This window comes from Triturus cristatus, chromosome 4_2 (genome assembly GCF_964204655.1).
Source record: "Triturus cristatus chromosome 4_2, aTriCri1.1, whole genome shotgun sequence".
Classification (NCBI taxonomy): domain Eukaryota; kingdom Metazoa; phylum Chordata; class Amphibia; order Caudata; family Salamandridae; genus Triturus; species Triturus cristatus.
The window spans coordinates 191507997-191521618 of NC_140586.1; the positions used below are offsets into that span (position 1 = coordinate 191507997).

Consider the following 13622-nt stretch of genomic DNA (forward strand, 5'->3'; position numbering starts at 1 on the left):
TCTAGATTCACATACTGTGCATACATTATGTAGCAGTATTTACCGGGAGTGAAGTTTGAATAGTGACAAACAAGTCTTCCCTATTATACCTTTGATTGTATGTGTACACAACAGTTTATGGAACATGATCAGCAATGACTAGAGGCTTCTGTGCATATGATTCATATGGCATGCATTCCACATAAAATTTGCCGCCCTGCAATTATTACTGGAGTAAAGGAAGTATTTGAGATAAACAGTGTCCTCTGAGGGAAACAGCACTATCCCTGTCCTTTGAAATCACTGCAACCTGAATATCTTACTTTTTTTTTTTAACATCATATTTTCTTTATGTTCTCTTTTGTCACTCAAAAGGGCTGTAGTAATGCGGGACTGCCGAACTACAATTGCTGCCAGCCTTATTTAAAGTTGTGCAGGCCATCTTAACTTGTGTCAGCTGTTTTGAGTTTAAGAACTGTAAAGGGGCAACGCTAGTTTCAGACGGAAATGCGAATGGAGCTATTAGTCTAAAAATGCAAATAGAGGTCATTCTGTGAAACAACTTTACTTGCAAATTAAATCTTTGTTTATACGGGTATAGGCCCAAATGAATGTGTTCAACATCCCATTGTGCCAAAGTTTACCAAAAGCAGTTTCCACTGAAGTGCTATAAAAAAGCAACACAAGAACTTAGTTTTACTTTGCTGCTTACATGAAGTAGGTCTTCCCTTGTTGTTAAAAAAGGAAATTGAAAATATACGTCCACACGTATATTTGTGTGTGCTTATATAAATATATATATATATATATATATATATATATATATATATATATATATATATATATATATATATATATCGTTGTGAGCATATATCTAGATCCATTTACACATGGAAATGCACAGATACATGTCCGGTGAACTTTAGTTCTTCACTGATTTTGTTTTGTCTCTGTATTAAATTTGACCAAGCCCATTCGTCCATGGTTTGTCAGTAGCTGCTGGTAGCTTATAAGTTCAGCATCTACACATTATTTAAGAACATAGCAGCAGACCTTTAAAATGAAACATGTGGCCCATTGAACCGCTCCAGAGTCCCTGCACTGGCACAGCTTGAACTCGCTTCCATTACAAAAGTATTCCTGTGCCTTCTGTCTCAGAGTGGAGCAGGGGACTGTTTGCTTCGTTTAAGATAAAACAGGCTGGGGCACCGAGGTTTGATTTATTTAAGGCATCTTTGTTAACCTCTTCGCTGCTAGGACTTGTAAGTTCACCAAGAACCCGACGAACCCAGAGCGAATAACTGAGCAGCGTCTTGCAATGTTTTTGTATTATGTACCGGGTATATAGCAATTAATTTGGGAAAATATATATAGTGAAATATCAGGATGAAAGACACCTATGTATTTCTGAAATTGAAACAAAATATAGAGTTTGGAAACAGTAGCTATTAGCACATTTCTGAAATTGTGAGCACCCATTCTAGCATGAGAATTATAGGACATTTTTCAAAGTGACTTCTACCCACCCCTCATTCCCCAAAGTCTTCCGAGAAAAATGGTACCTCACTTGTGTGAGTAGGCCTAGTGCCTATGTAGGAAATCTGCTTTTTCTGCATGGTCATCTCAGATTTTTCAGCTGCTGCTGGATCCTATATTTTTGCCAGCTTTAGCAGTCTGTGCACGTTGCCCCTTGTAACCAGTAGTAAAGTGTCTGTGACCCCCTTTAAACCTGGTTGAATTGGCTTACTCCGGATTGTAATATTTAAATTTCCCTAGCGGATGGAACAAAAAAGTGTCCGGGGCCTGAAATGTAAATGCCACTAGTGGACTGCAACACCTATTGTGCCGTCTACCATAGTGACAGTGCAAACATGACTTTAGGCCTACCATTGTAGATTGACAATAACATGGCAAAACATGCACCACAACTTGCTAAAATTAATCCTTTTGCCCGGTAAAACCATCCCTTTTATATATTAGTATGTCACCTCTTGTAGCCCACAAAGCAGGGTGCATTGTATTTAAAAGCAAGACAAAGAAATGTAAAGTAAACCCGTCCTTACAGTGACGAGTGCCCAAAAGCTATTTTCACTGGATAAAGGCTGGCAGGCACATTGAAAAACACTGGGGAGCAATATTAAACACTAATACTGTATCTCGAGAATAGGCAACTAGAAAATATTTCACCTAGTTTAATAGTTTTTAAAAATCCAATTCAATGGTGAAGTTGGATTTTTAATAAATATTGAGGGAAAGTATATTTTAGGGAGTTATCTTTTCCCTGCCTAACGTTCCTGGGGGCTAATTTGCATTAGCTTTTAGCAGTAGCCCAGCCAGCCTTGAATAGGTGTGAAATGCTTCCCAGGAGCAAACAATCAGCTGACCTGAATGAATGGGCAGAGAGGACTCTGAATTTCACAGAATATGCCAGGTGGAGGACTGTGGGCATACTTTTTTTGACACTACAGTGCCAAATCGTGCATGACAGGTCTTTTGACCCAGATGTAACACTTGAGCACTCTTGAAAAAGGAGAGAACAGGATACCAAGATAATTCTTGTGGATTTCCTACCTGGTTGCCGAAGGATCCTGCTTTTGTACTACCAGACTTCTGTCTCTGGGTTTGTTGTGGATATAGTGACTGCCTCAAACTATATTTCAGTGTTAGATGTGAGAAAACACTAGGATTACCATAGTACACTCCCCACACACACACACACACACACCTTAGCCCTCAGAGCCCAAGTGTGGCCGAAGAATTGCAACAGCTTCAAAATGCCAGAACACATGGCATTTTAGGCCTGTTTGCAGTAAAGCAAACAGGCCTAAAATGCTGGAGAAGAGGCCTGAGGTGGACTGAATCTCCTTCTAGCCAGGACAAAGAAGTGGACTCCAAGGGCCATAAGGCTGAGCTCCAGTTGATGCGGTGGATACAACAAGCTACAAGAAGCCTTTTCCTGGAAGTACCCACCTGACAAGTGACTAAGGGACCGGACCCTGCTATTGACCTCTGCCTGGCACACAGTCTCCAAGTGCCTCTAAAGTGTACTATTGGGGTGGATTGGTGCTTGAAGGGCTAAAGGTAAAACAGCAAAATCTTTGACCAGGACGAACCTGGTTGGTATACCCACTGCATGCTCCATCGTGGTCAGCCTGAAATTCTACCTAGGTTTAGGTCTGCCGTGACCATACACTATCATTAGCACTTTGCGCTTTTTTTTGTTGCTATTGTCCCTTAAATCTTTAATAACCATTATCTCCAATTCCCCTCATTTTGTTTATTAGATTTTTATTCTGTTTTTCTAATTGCTTCGAGGGTTCACCGTGACATGGGTTGTGATTTTTCTTTGAGGTGGGTGGGTAGTCACCCACAACAAATATTTAAATTGCTTACAACTTTTTGTGAGATTCTACATACCTCAGAATGCCACAGAGGACCAGATCGAGGGGTAACAAGATAAAAGCTGCATAAACAAAACAAATAGTGTACATACGTTGACAATAATCAACTAGTCAATAGGTTTGATATAGGAGGTATCCTTCGCAAAAATCTCATGTCATGGAGTGCTTGCTAGCAGAAGTAAAAATTCATACCTAAAAATACATACATATATGTACATATTTGGAGGAGGTTTGGGTCAGTCCCTTCATTTATAGGTCTGCACAGCCAACTACTAACTAGGAAGTGGGGAGAGGATGTGGCCTAATGGCCAGAGCTGCTGACTTCAGAGCTGGGGAACCAGGTTTGAATCTTAGCATCGGCTCAACATCCTGTGATTCAGGAAAAATCTCTTAATCTCCGTTCCTACCAAAAATGAGTGGGAAACTATAGCGCTGGTGTTGATGATTAAGTGCCGGTGCTGGGACTGGAAACTACCGGCTCAAATTAAGCACTGGGTCTGCACAAATATTTCACATTTTGCTGCCGCCCAACACAGCATACAGTATGGGGAAATGGGTCAGCCCACTGCAGCCATTGGCTCTCTTGCATTGTAAGTGGCAGCATTTTGTCTGATCATGTGCACACCACCTCAAACAAGTGTACCTCAGCATTGGGGTTGGTGGGCCAGTACTTTACTCTGCCATTACTTTTTCTTTGCATTTTCTACTATTTTATATTTTTTTCTCATCCTTGTGTGTTTAAATTACGTCTTCTTAACAATAAGAACCACATTTTTCCCTTTCAGATGGTGCATTTCCTTTTTTCTCTTTTTGTAGTATATGCTTGCAATAAAAACAAGTATTTGCAATGCAATAGGTCTCGCATTTGCGAGAGTTTAAGCTATTGTAAATGACAATGCCTTTTATTTATGTTTTAAAAACCAACACATAAATAAAAGGCATTGCCATTTACAATGCCAATAGCTCAAACTCACAATTGCGAGGCCTATTGCATTGCAAATGCTTGTTTTTTTAAATCTAGCTAGTGCTGGTGACGCCGTGTGTGACAATGTTTGTTGGCGCCCCCAATGACCACCACCACAGATTCCCTCACCATCACCCTTTAACAGTGCCCCTCAAGCCACCATAACCACACTCTCTCCGACGCATTTAATTAGTTATATAGCACCACCCATACCAGTGTAGGGTGTCTGAGCACTTTGCATCCCACATACGTTACACAGAGACAATCAATCATATGTTTGTAGAGGAGTGTATAGGAATTGTTACATAAGCCAGTGGACTACAAGGTGTGGGAGTGACGTCATCCATACTGGTAAGCAGTATAGTTTAACAGTGCTTGGTCTAGAGAAGCACAAACTAAGAATTTAAAAAGGAACACCATAGTGGGGGGTTCTGTTTGATAATAAGAATCGAGTTCTACCCAAATCAACCTTTTTTGCAACATTAATCTATGCACTAATCTATTCTTTGCTGTGTATGCAGTTCTTTGATCAAAGTTAATAGCTCATGGTTCTATATTCGGATTTTAACTTCTAAATTGCAAGTAACAAAAGGATGTCTCTTTGTAAAAGCAGTAACCACTGAGCTATTTGCATTATATGCCGTTTGTGTTGTGCATGGCATACTTTGTCTGCAGCAGACATATTAACCCCCTGTGCTACCTTACCATGAGTCAAAACCTCAACTAGACAAAACTCTGATCTCTCTCCAGGAAGAACATTTATTACAGGAGTGATCTTGACAGTTTTATTGTTGCCTGGAAATTGCTGGAGGCAAGGAACGTTGCAGCAGGTGCTTTAAAACCATAATAAACGTGCAAACATGGTGCCCCCTTGACCCCCACACCGAAGTCAGTACCCGGTGCGGTGGCACCAGTCGCACCGCTCTAGAGCTGGCCAGGTTAGTCTCCATCACTGTGTTGCCTCACCTATTCCCAACTCGTTGCTGTTCACTTCCAGTTGCTCCCTGCTGTCACTTGCACACTCCCCAGCACTGTGTTGCTATCAGTTGTGTCACGGTTTATTCCCTTCCTATCCACCAACCATTGGAACCCGAACACGACAAAGCTGGCTGCCCGCCACTTTCGAGTATGGGGTTTGCCAATGCTTGCATAACTACCCGCCAGGCATTGGGAAAGGCAATGAAGGTGGGTGGCGGCCACCTTGAAATCATCATGCATTTCATTATTCAACCGTTCCCTGATGGCCATCACATCACGCTGCGTCTAGACGCCTCGTTTAGATACATTGTGAGGCCGTTTTGGAATGGTGCAGCAATATAAAGTGCAAAATACCATTCCGAGCTGAATACTTGCCATGCTATTAACTCGTATTTTTTTTTTTATTGCAGTTGTATTTAAAAAGTGCATAATTATTTAAATAGATCAGTAGCATTAGTTAAAACACGGACCAAAATTCTGCACATGTGGGCTGAATCATATTAATAACCGTGTAGAATTATTTTTATAGCTTACTATAAAATTATCTTGCATTTATACTGGCAACAACTGTATGATTTATTTGTGTTTAAATGACCCGACTTGAAATTCAACAGAAAGATTTTTACAAAAAACATGCATGGATCTCCTTAACGGAGCGAGGGCACCAGCCTAGTCACCAAAAAGGTCCTCTGGTTGAAGGGAGCGCGCATTAAAAGTGCCTGCCTGTATTCCGTGCAGCGCCTCGCGGCTGCGGGAGAGTTTCACATCGGAAGACTTGCACGTCTCTTGTGTTAATGATGTATAAAAGATTCTCCGGGAGGGATGAAGCCTGTGACAAAAAGTGCTGTCACTTCTACTCATCATAAGTAATTGGCTATTTCGAAAACCTCTCTCTAATCCAGACCTTGGATACGAGCGCATCCGGTGGTTCTTTTTACCTAAACTGAGAAATACCGGAGGGGGAAGGAGAAAGTGGCTTAGCCAAGATCACGTACTGCAAGGGATTGAGCTGGGACTCGAAACTGGAGTTCCTGACCAGATCATCTCCTGGAGTTGTAAGAGTGTGACCAGGTCATTCTGTGACATCAACTTCTTACTTTATGCCACTGTGTATACGGATCGGTTTCACTGCTGCATCTTTGAAGAATTTCACAAAAAAATCTTCAGCTTAAACCATTCAAATGTTTCCAGAAACGTGGTCTGAAACAGGAACAACAAGCACAGCTGCTAAAGTAAAAGCGACCGAGCTGCAAATAAAACAAGCATTGGCATAGCCAATAGGTCTCGCTTTTGGGACTTTTAAGTATTTAGTTTTACAGCACAATGTCCTTGGTGCAATAACATCAGCTGTTGCATGGCTAAACTTTGTACCTTATAAGTGTTTACCCATGCAACAGTTGATGTTGTTGAACCAAGGTCCCAAAAGCGAGACATATTGGCAAAGCCAATGCTTGTTGGAAGAAGGGACTCCTACCACTTGGATTTCGAATCAAACCTATTGCTTGTCTGGACAGAAAAAAAAAACCACACGAAATGATTAACATTAGGGTTTAGGTGATTTTAACTGTGAATAAACAGTGGCAGCTAGAAGAAAACGCTCAATACAGCCATTAACACCCAGTCGACTGAAGGCCCACGAACATCCTAGGCTGCTCTCTAAGCATGAAAAAGTTGATTTTTGTTCATTGGGCATCCAGAGCTCGTTGGCAAAACACAACCCTTAAAATGCAGTCTGCATTTCATTCCAGACCTCGGATGGGTAAAGTAAAAAAATACATAAAAGGCAATACAGGCGATCTTCACAGCAAGTGGCTTGTTTGTAAACAATCCCTCGATTGGCTCCAGCGAACCCGCTGCCAGTTGTACTGAAGGGGAAGGGGGGGGAGGGGGGGGGAGGGGGGGGGGGGGACGACGACACCGTGCAAGATAAATCAATTAGCTTGTTAATTTCTCCCCTCATTTATTTCTCTCTGCACTGTATTTGTCGTAATTGACTACAATTATGTTAATTACTAACTCTGGCATAATTACTGTATTAATTGTAACTGAGCCCACTCTGTGTACCCAAAGCAGACATGGTATTTGTGGCCATACAAGCCGTTGCGAGGTGCCACCAGGAGAACTGCCAGCTACGCCGTGAGAAAATGACACACCGAATAATGCACATACTAAATGGATTTAATGCAGAAATGTGTTTGTCCTCGTAAGCTGCGGCCGCCGCCTGTAAGGACTCGGCAGTAGACAAACACATGTGCGGATTCCATAGCCAATGAGCAATGTAAGTTTTACAAACCAATCCTAGGTTACCTTACAAATTAACACTCCTAGACAACTCAGTCAATGTGGTCAGAGTGTTATGCGCCCCGAAAGTGCTACATTTAAGGACAAATTACATGTGTTAAAAGATTAGCAGCTGGGTGCGGACATCCAGCTGCATTCACTGCCGGTCCTTGTAAGTATGGTTTAGGTGATTGTTGATGGTGCTTCAATATTGAAAGTTTAAGTGCTGACAAATTTACGGGATGGTGCTTTGACAGGTCATGCCTCTTCAAGGGCGGAGAAGATTTGATGAGTCGGTAAATTGTGTCGTAAATTACAGTTTTCTATCGCTCAGGTGGTTGTCTTTATGGAGACCTTCTGCCGGGTAGGCAAATTCTTGGCACTGATTAAAATTAAGGAAGCATTGGCCGCGCGGCGTAAAAGTGAAAGTCATCGCGATGACTCTGAAAGCGAAAGTGATCACGATGATGCACACTAGGGATACGCGCGCAGCAGCGGGGGGAGGGGTATGGTGCTGAAGGCTGGCGCAGGAAAGGCAGATGGCTGGGCGAGAAGGGAGGGGGGGAATGCGAGGAGCAGCTGTGCGTGTGCACGCCATCGTGCACTGTAGCTTGTCGCCAGCACAAAAATGTGGGTAGCACTTTCTAAACCCACCTGCTAAATGTCTCGCCAGACCAGCGCATGCGCTGGGTCAGGCGAGACCTAAAAAGTAGACGGGAGACGAGAGTCCGGGCAGGCACGTACGCATGCACATCTCCTGTCCTCCCTACGCATGCACATCTCCTGCCCCCTTCAGAAGAAAAAACGACGAAAATAGATCTCGCCAAGCAAGCAGCGCATCGCTAGGCGAGACCTAAAAATAACTATTCCAACAGCTTGTCAAGGCCAGAACCATTGGCTTTACCAATCGGTGGCAGCTGGTGTCTTCTAGGGAGTGGGAGGCCAGACATGCATGCAAAATTAAATTGAAAAGACTTACCTTAAGATGTCCTCTGCTCTAGAGCTCTTCTTTATCCGATGCCCACAGGAACTGGATGCTGGAACTCCCTTAACCAATCCTGCAGCTGCTCTCATGCTATGAGAACAGCACCAGGATAGCTGGAGCATTCGCACTAGGCGCTCCAGTGCCCTGAAGGCCTGCAATCACTGTAACCCAGCTGTCTTAAGACAGCTGGGTTAGAGGATTCTAATTGCGCTTGTCTGGCTAGTCGTCACAAGACGGCCAGCCAAAGGGACATGCACACTTTGAAAAGTGCATAGCCAATCCACCCCTTCCCTGCTCTCACTCAGCAGCGGCCCCTGCGACGTCCTGACACTCTGTTCGGAACAGGGAATGAAAGATAAAATGGTAATAAATTACCATTTTATTTTTAATCTTGGGGGCTTTAGGGGGGGGGAGGGGGAATTGAAGTGGGGCGACGTTCCTCCACTACAACTGAGGAGCCACTCCTGTAAGCAGTGCTTGTTCTTTTTTAGTTTGTGTGTTTGAACCACTGGTAGATTTGTAGAGGATGATCTCAAGCTCCTATCAGGTTGGTATGGGTGAAGGATGGAGCACCAGAAGAAGATTAGTGGACAAAGCACAGTGTTTTGAACTGTGAGCACTCCTGACCCGGGTGCCAGTGGTGTGCCAGGAGGCTTGCTGTAATATGGATAAGATCACAAGCACAGATATGATTTTATTTGTCAGCAGACAAAAAGAGGCATTGGAGACAAAAAAGAGACGGGAGACAAAAAGGATCATGGAGACATTTACCGATAGGAGAGTGCAAAGGAACAGGAGACGCACAAAGGGATAGTGTTACAGTAAGGGGCATATGGGGCTCAAAGGGAAGTCACAAAGTGGCTAGAGGGCTTAAAAAGTCGGCCGATACAAACGGGTTAGGAAGCCTGATAGAGGGGTATAACAAAGTGGTGGGGCAAACAAAGGGACAAGCTAAAGGGACACAGAGGGGCATGGCTTCATCCAGGTTCTGTCAGCACACCTATGTACATAAAAAATAACATTGAGTACATGGTCACAGTGTGACTATCCCAGCATGCAATACCAGTGTGCCTGCTCGTCTTAGAGGCAAGGATCTTCTCTATCACCAACAAACTCTCCCTTCACCACAGCTGAATGCAGCAAGACTACAAACCTAAAAATTAATCCTGGCTCTTGAGCCTATTGCTACGAGTCTGCACATCACAGGACAGAAAGTTTTCTTTGTTTTTTTTATTCTCACCTCTTCACAAGTCTCTTGCTGATGTTCCTCTGCCTCCGTGCCGTCTCTTCCTGCTTCAAACTCTCAATTTCCATCTCAGACAGACGATCTTCCATGAAGCTGAGCTGCAAACAGTACAACTCGTAAGTACATTCCCACAAGTTTCTCTTTTGAATCCCCACTTTTCGGACAGGGGGTGATGGGGAGAACTAATGCAAAGGATCGGACATGATCCAGGAGAACCAGTCTGACCCACTGAGATAGCAATAAACTCCTCTGGAGCTACCAGATCCTGTGGGTATTCGGAGGTCAACTGGTTTACTCTGCACCACAGACACTATACTGGAGTCTGGAGGATAATTTTATTTTGAAAGTTTTATACAGAGCGAACAGGACCCTTGGAGGTATCAGAGAGCTCTACAAATGTTCAAGGAGCAAAGACATATAGAACCACTAATGTCATAATCAAGACAGTACAGAAGACAATTCCCCGATGAGGGTGGTGTCACCTCAATTCTAAGACAGATAGGTCAAAAAGACAATAGCATAACAGGCGAGCAGTAGCCATGAGTGATGTTGAAGAATCTTGATATACTCGGAGAGAGGAGTTCTTTGGGTCTAGGACAGAAATGTGTTCATAAATAGTAGTTGGACTTCTTTCTTGAAAGATTTGAGGGCTGATTCAATGCTAGCCAGATTGAAATTGGTCAAGAAGATGGAATTGTTCAATAAGGTTACAGAGTTGGACCTGTACATATTTTTCAAGGAGCTTTGCCAGAGTTGGAATGTTGGAGACTGGGTAGAAGCTATTTAGGTCAGTGTGATCGGTCTTTGGTTTTCTAAGGATAGGGTAATCTGCCCAGACTTTAGTCAATCAGGGATTGTGCCTGGGAGTTGAGAGGCATTAACGATCTTTGTCCAAAGTGAGAGTATGATGTTATGAGCTCATTGAAGAGGTTGGGGGTAGTGGGTCATTGAAGAGGTTTGAGGGTTTTAAGTCTCCTAGTAATTAAAGAATGCCATTTTCCTCCAAGATTTTGAATGAGTTCCATGAGCTGTTTTGGAGGCAGTGCCACAGTTGACACGATGGCAAAATAGACCCGGAAAGGCAAGAGCGGATGTTGCTTCAATGCCATATCCAAGTCAGTGCTCATGTTTTCGGTCTTCCCAATGAAGGAGGTAAATACTTTGCAATTTGGTAGTAAACTGCATCTAGCTGAGGAAGAGTTGGGTAAGCCATTTGATAGAAGTTTAATGAGCTCAAATAGTTTTTGGGGGTCGGTTTCTAGCTTGATCTAGTTGGTTTCAAAGGATATTTGCTCTTTCATTTCTGATCCTTTTGTAACATGCAAGTTAATCTCTCTCCAAAGACACTATCCTGTTGTCAGGAGGCAATTGGTTTCAAATTCCACCACTGAAACCATACCAGTGTCCAGAGGCTGACCATTTTAACTCTCACTTCCAACACCAACCTGGTGTCTGATGACTGAGGGTTTAAACTTCACAGCTGAAACCATTCTGGTAATTAAAATCCCCTTTATGTTTTCATCTGACATTTAAAAAGTTCACTCCTGAGAGGAATGGGGCAGAGGAGCAACAATATACACATGCCAGGATGTCACTGAACAGAGAAATCTTACCTTCTCACTAGTCTCGCTGCAGGAAGAGCAGGACCCCTCACCATCCAAGCCAGAGAGATCGCAGGAGCTCCGCCAGCTTTCAAGGCCTCTGAAATGGAATGAAAGAGATGGGAAGAGGGTCATCATTTGGTTAATTCCAGGACAGTTAGAGTAAGGAACAGCAGGTGTCGCTGTATACGTAATGTTTATTTGGTTCCCTTCCATGGGCTGCGTTACGTCAGCAGCACCCCCAGCCCAGGCCAGCAGGTGTCTCCGTTAGACCAGTACTCTGCTTTCCCTTCTAACAGTTGTGCCACTTCAGCAATCCAAGCTATAATCATCAGGCATAGTGATTTAATTAATTTATACCATGCACAGCTACTCCCAAGAGTGTCCCAGCGAGGTGAGGTCACATTAATGGCAGCACCCCCACTCTGAAAATTATTCCAGCACCACTGGTGCACGCCAATTGTGAAATGTCAATTCATGAATGAACCTTTGTTGGTACACATCTTTTCAACAATCCTGTTTTTACACATGTCTTGATAGAAGCAGCCTACTGTAATTTAAATAGCATTAGCTCATATCTGGCACACACTTTTCATCTTCGATTTTAGTACTGAATGTGCACACAAGTGCTGAAAAAGGCTAGTATTCATCAAAGAAGCATATGTATGGTTTTATTTCTAATTCCCATCTCCACAAAACATTATAACAGATTTTAATAGGATCGGCTGAAAACAGTGCAAGTACAAATTCAGAGAACTTTTCACAAGTATCTAAAACTGCACATTGATATACTCAAAAGCAATAAAGGAAGTATGTGCACAGACACTACAAACCACGGTTAGAGGAACCACCCAATATGCTCCTTTTAGCAGCAACACTTATAGTGCAGCTCTCTATAAAGTGGAGGGCTCTGCGTTAAAGAGTTTTCATTGCACTTGCTTCCCTAATGGAGCCGGTTTCTAAGCATTCCTAATGTCTTGAGATGAGATACCAAAGGAATAAGGAGATTATGAGGACTAAAATTCTATTTCATCCTAATTCAATACCCAACTTACTTCCTTCGCACACCTGACTTGTCAAAGGTAGCAATAGTGACTTGAGAAGGCTTACCCCAGGGCGTGGTAGGGGGACAATGACTATGATTTTACAATACTGTGCTAGGCTGTATTGAAGCCTCTTCGAGAGACGAGTGGCATAATTTAAAGGGCGATATGGAATTAAACCCTCAGAATGACTGCACGGCTCACAGTCCACACCATGTACATCCTTCACTCCACATATATCCACCTTAAATCCACCTGTTCCTTAATTCTCATCCTACTGCCATCAATGTACTCCTAGACCGCACGAAAGACAATACTCTTTGGCCCCTAGGAAAAAGTTTGCAAGAACTCATGGTGCACAGCATCACTAAAAACCATTGGCTAAGCCAATAGATCTCAAAAGTGAGATCTATTAGGTTTGCCAATGCTTGTATTATCGCCTTTTCGCCGTGCTGCGCTTCTGGGGGGGCGCATTTAAATGGTGTTCTGAATTTGCTACATGGTAATCTGTCTTGCATAAGCATCCAGTCATCCACCAGCAGAGGACTAATCTAGGTTAATTGTCTATTCAGTGTTGGCTTGTTGTTTTCTCCCTGTTCTTGGGGTAATGTTCATTGTTCGCATGATCCTTTCAATTTCTCTGCAGCGATCTCAGAGTGATCTGTCTGTGCGCGAAGCCTAGCTGAAACATATATGCTGTGAAGTTGCCCCTAGAAAAGGAGGTCTTCTGGGACGGAAAAGTTCTCTGCGTAGTAATGGGCGTGCACCCCTGCTCTGAGTACCTAACTGCACTGATGTATGGATCCCTATTGTTGATTTTTGTTGTCATAGGTAAACATGGATCATATGCGTGCGCCATGACATAGTCCTATCTCTAGGATTGCAGTCTTGTGAGACAGGAAGAGCGCCCAAAGTGCTACCCTCTTTGTCGTGATAGGCTACCAACTTCTCCAGGAGATATGCAGCACAAGCCTGGTGGATACAGCATACCGTGTAGGTATCAGAAGGAGTGAACAGGTCCTTTTTAACCTGTGTCACTAGAGTGAGGCCTACAGCCTCACTCATCTTAAAGTTCCACTGATGTGTGCTTAACTCACCCCCTGGCCTACATCGGTTTGGTGTGCAGTGCATAAGTGGTGTATCTG

General features: G+C 43.3%; 1 protein-coding gene across 1 annotated transcript in view; it reads right to left on the bottom strand.

Annotated features, from left to right (window-relative positions):
- Positions 1-13622, bottom strand: part of LOC146833351 (rab11 family-interacting protein 4-like) — a 37101-nt gene that overhangs the window by 7657 nt on the left and 15822 nt on the right. Inside the window, exons 4-5 of the mRNA XM_085601106.1 lie at positions 11447-11534; positions 9828-9931 (exon numbers count right to left, since the gene is read on the bottom strand). Coding sequence (XP_085457232.1) covers positions 9828-9931; positions 11447-11534 — 192 coding nt within the window. The remainder of the gene's footprint in view (positions 1-9827; positions 9932-11446; positions 11535-13622) is intronic.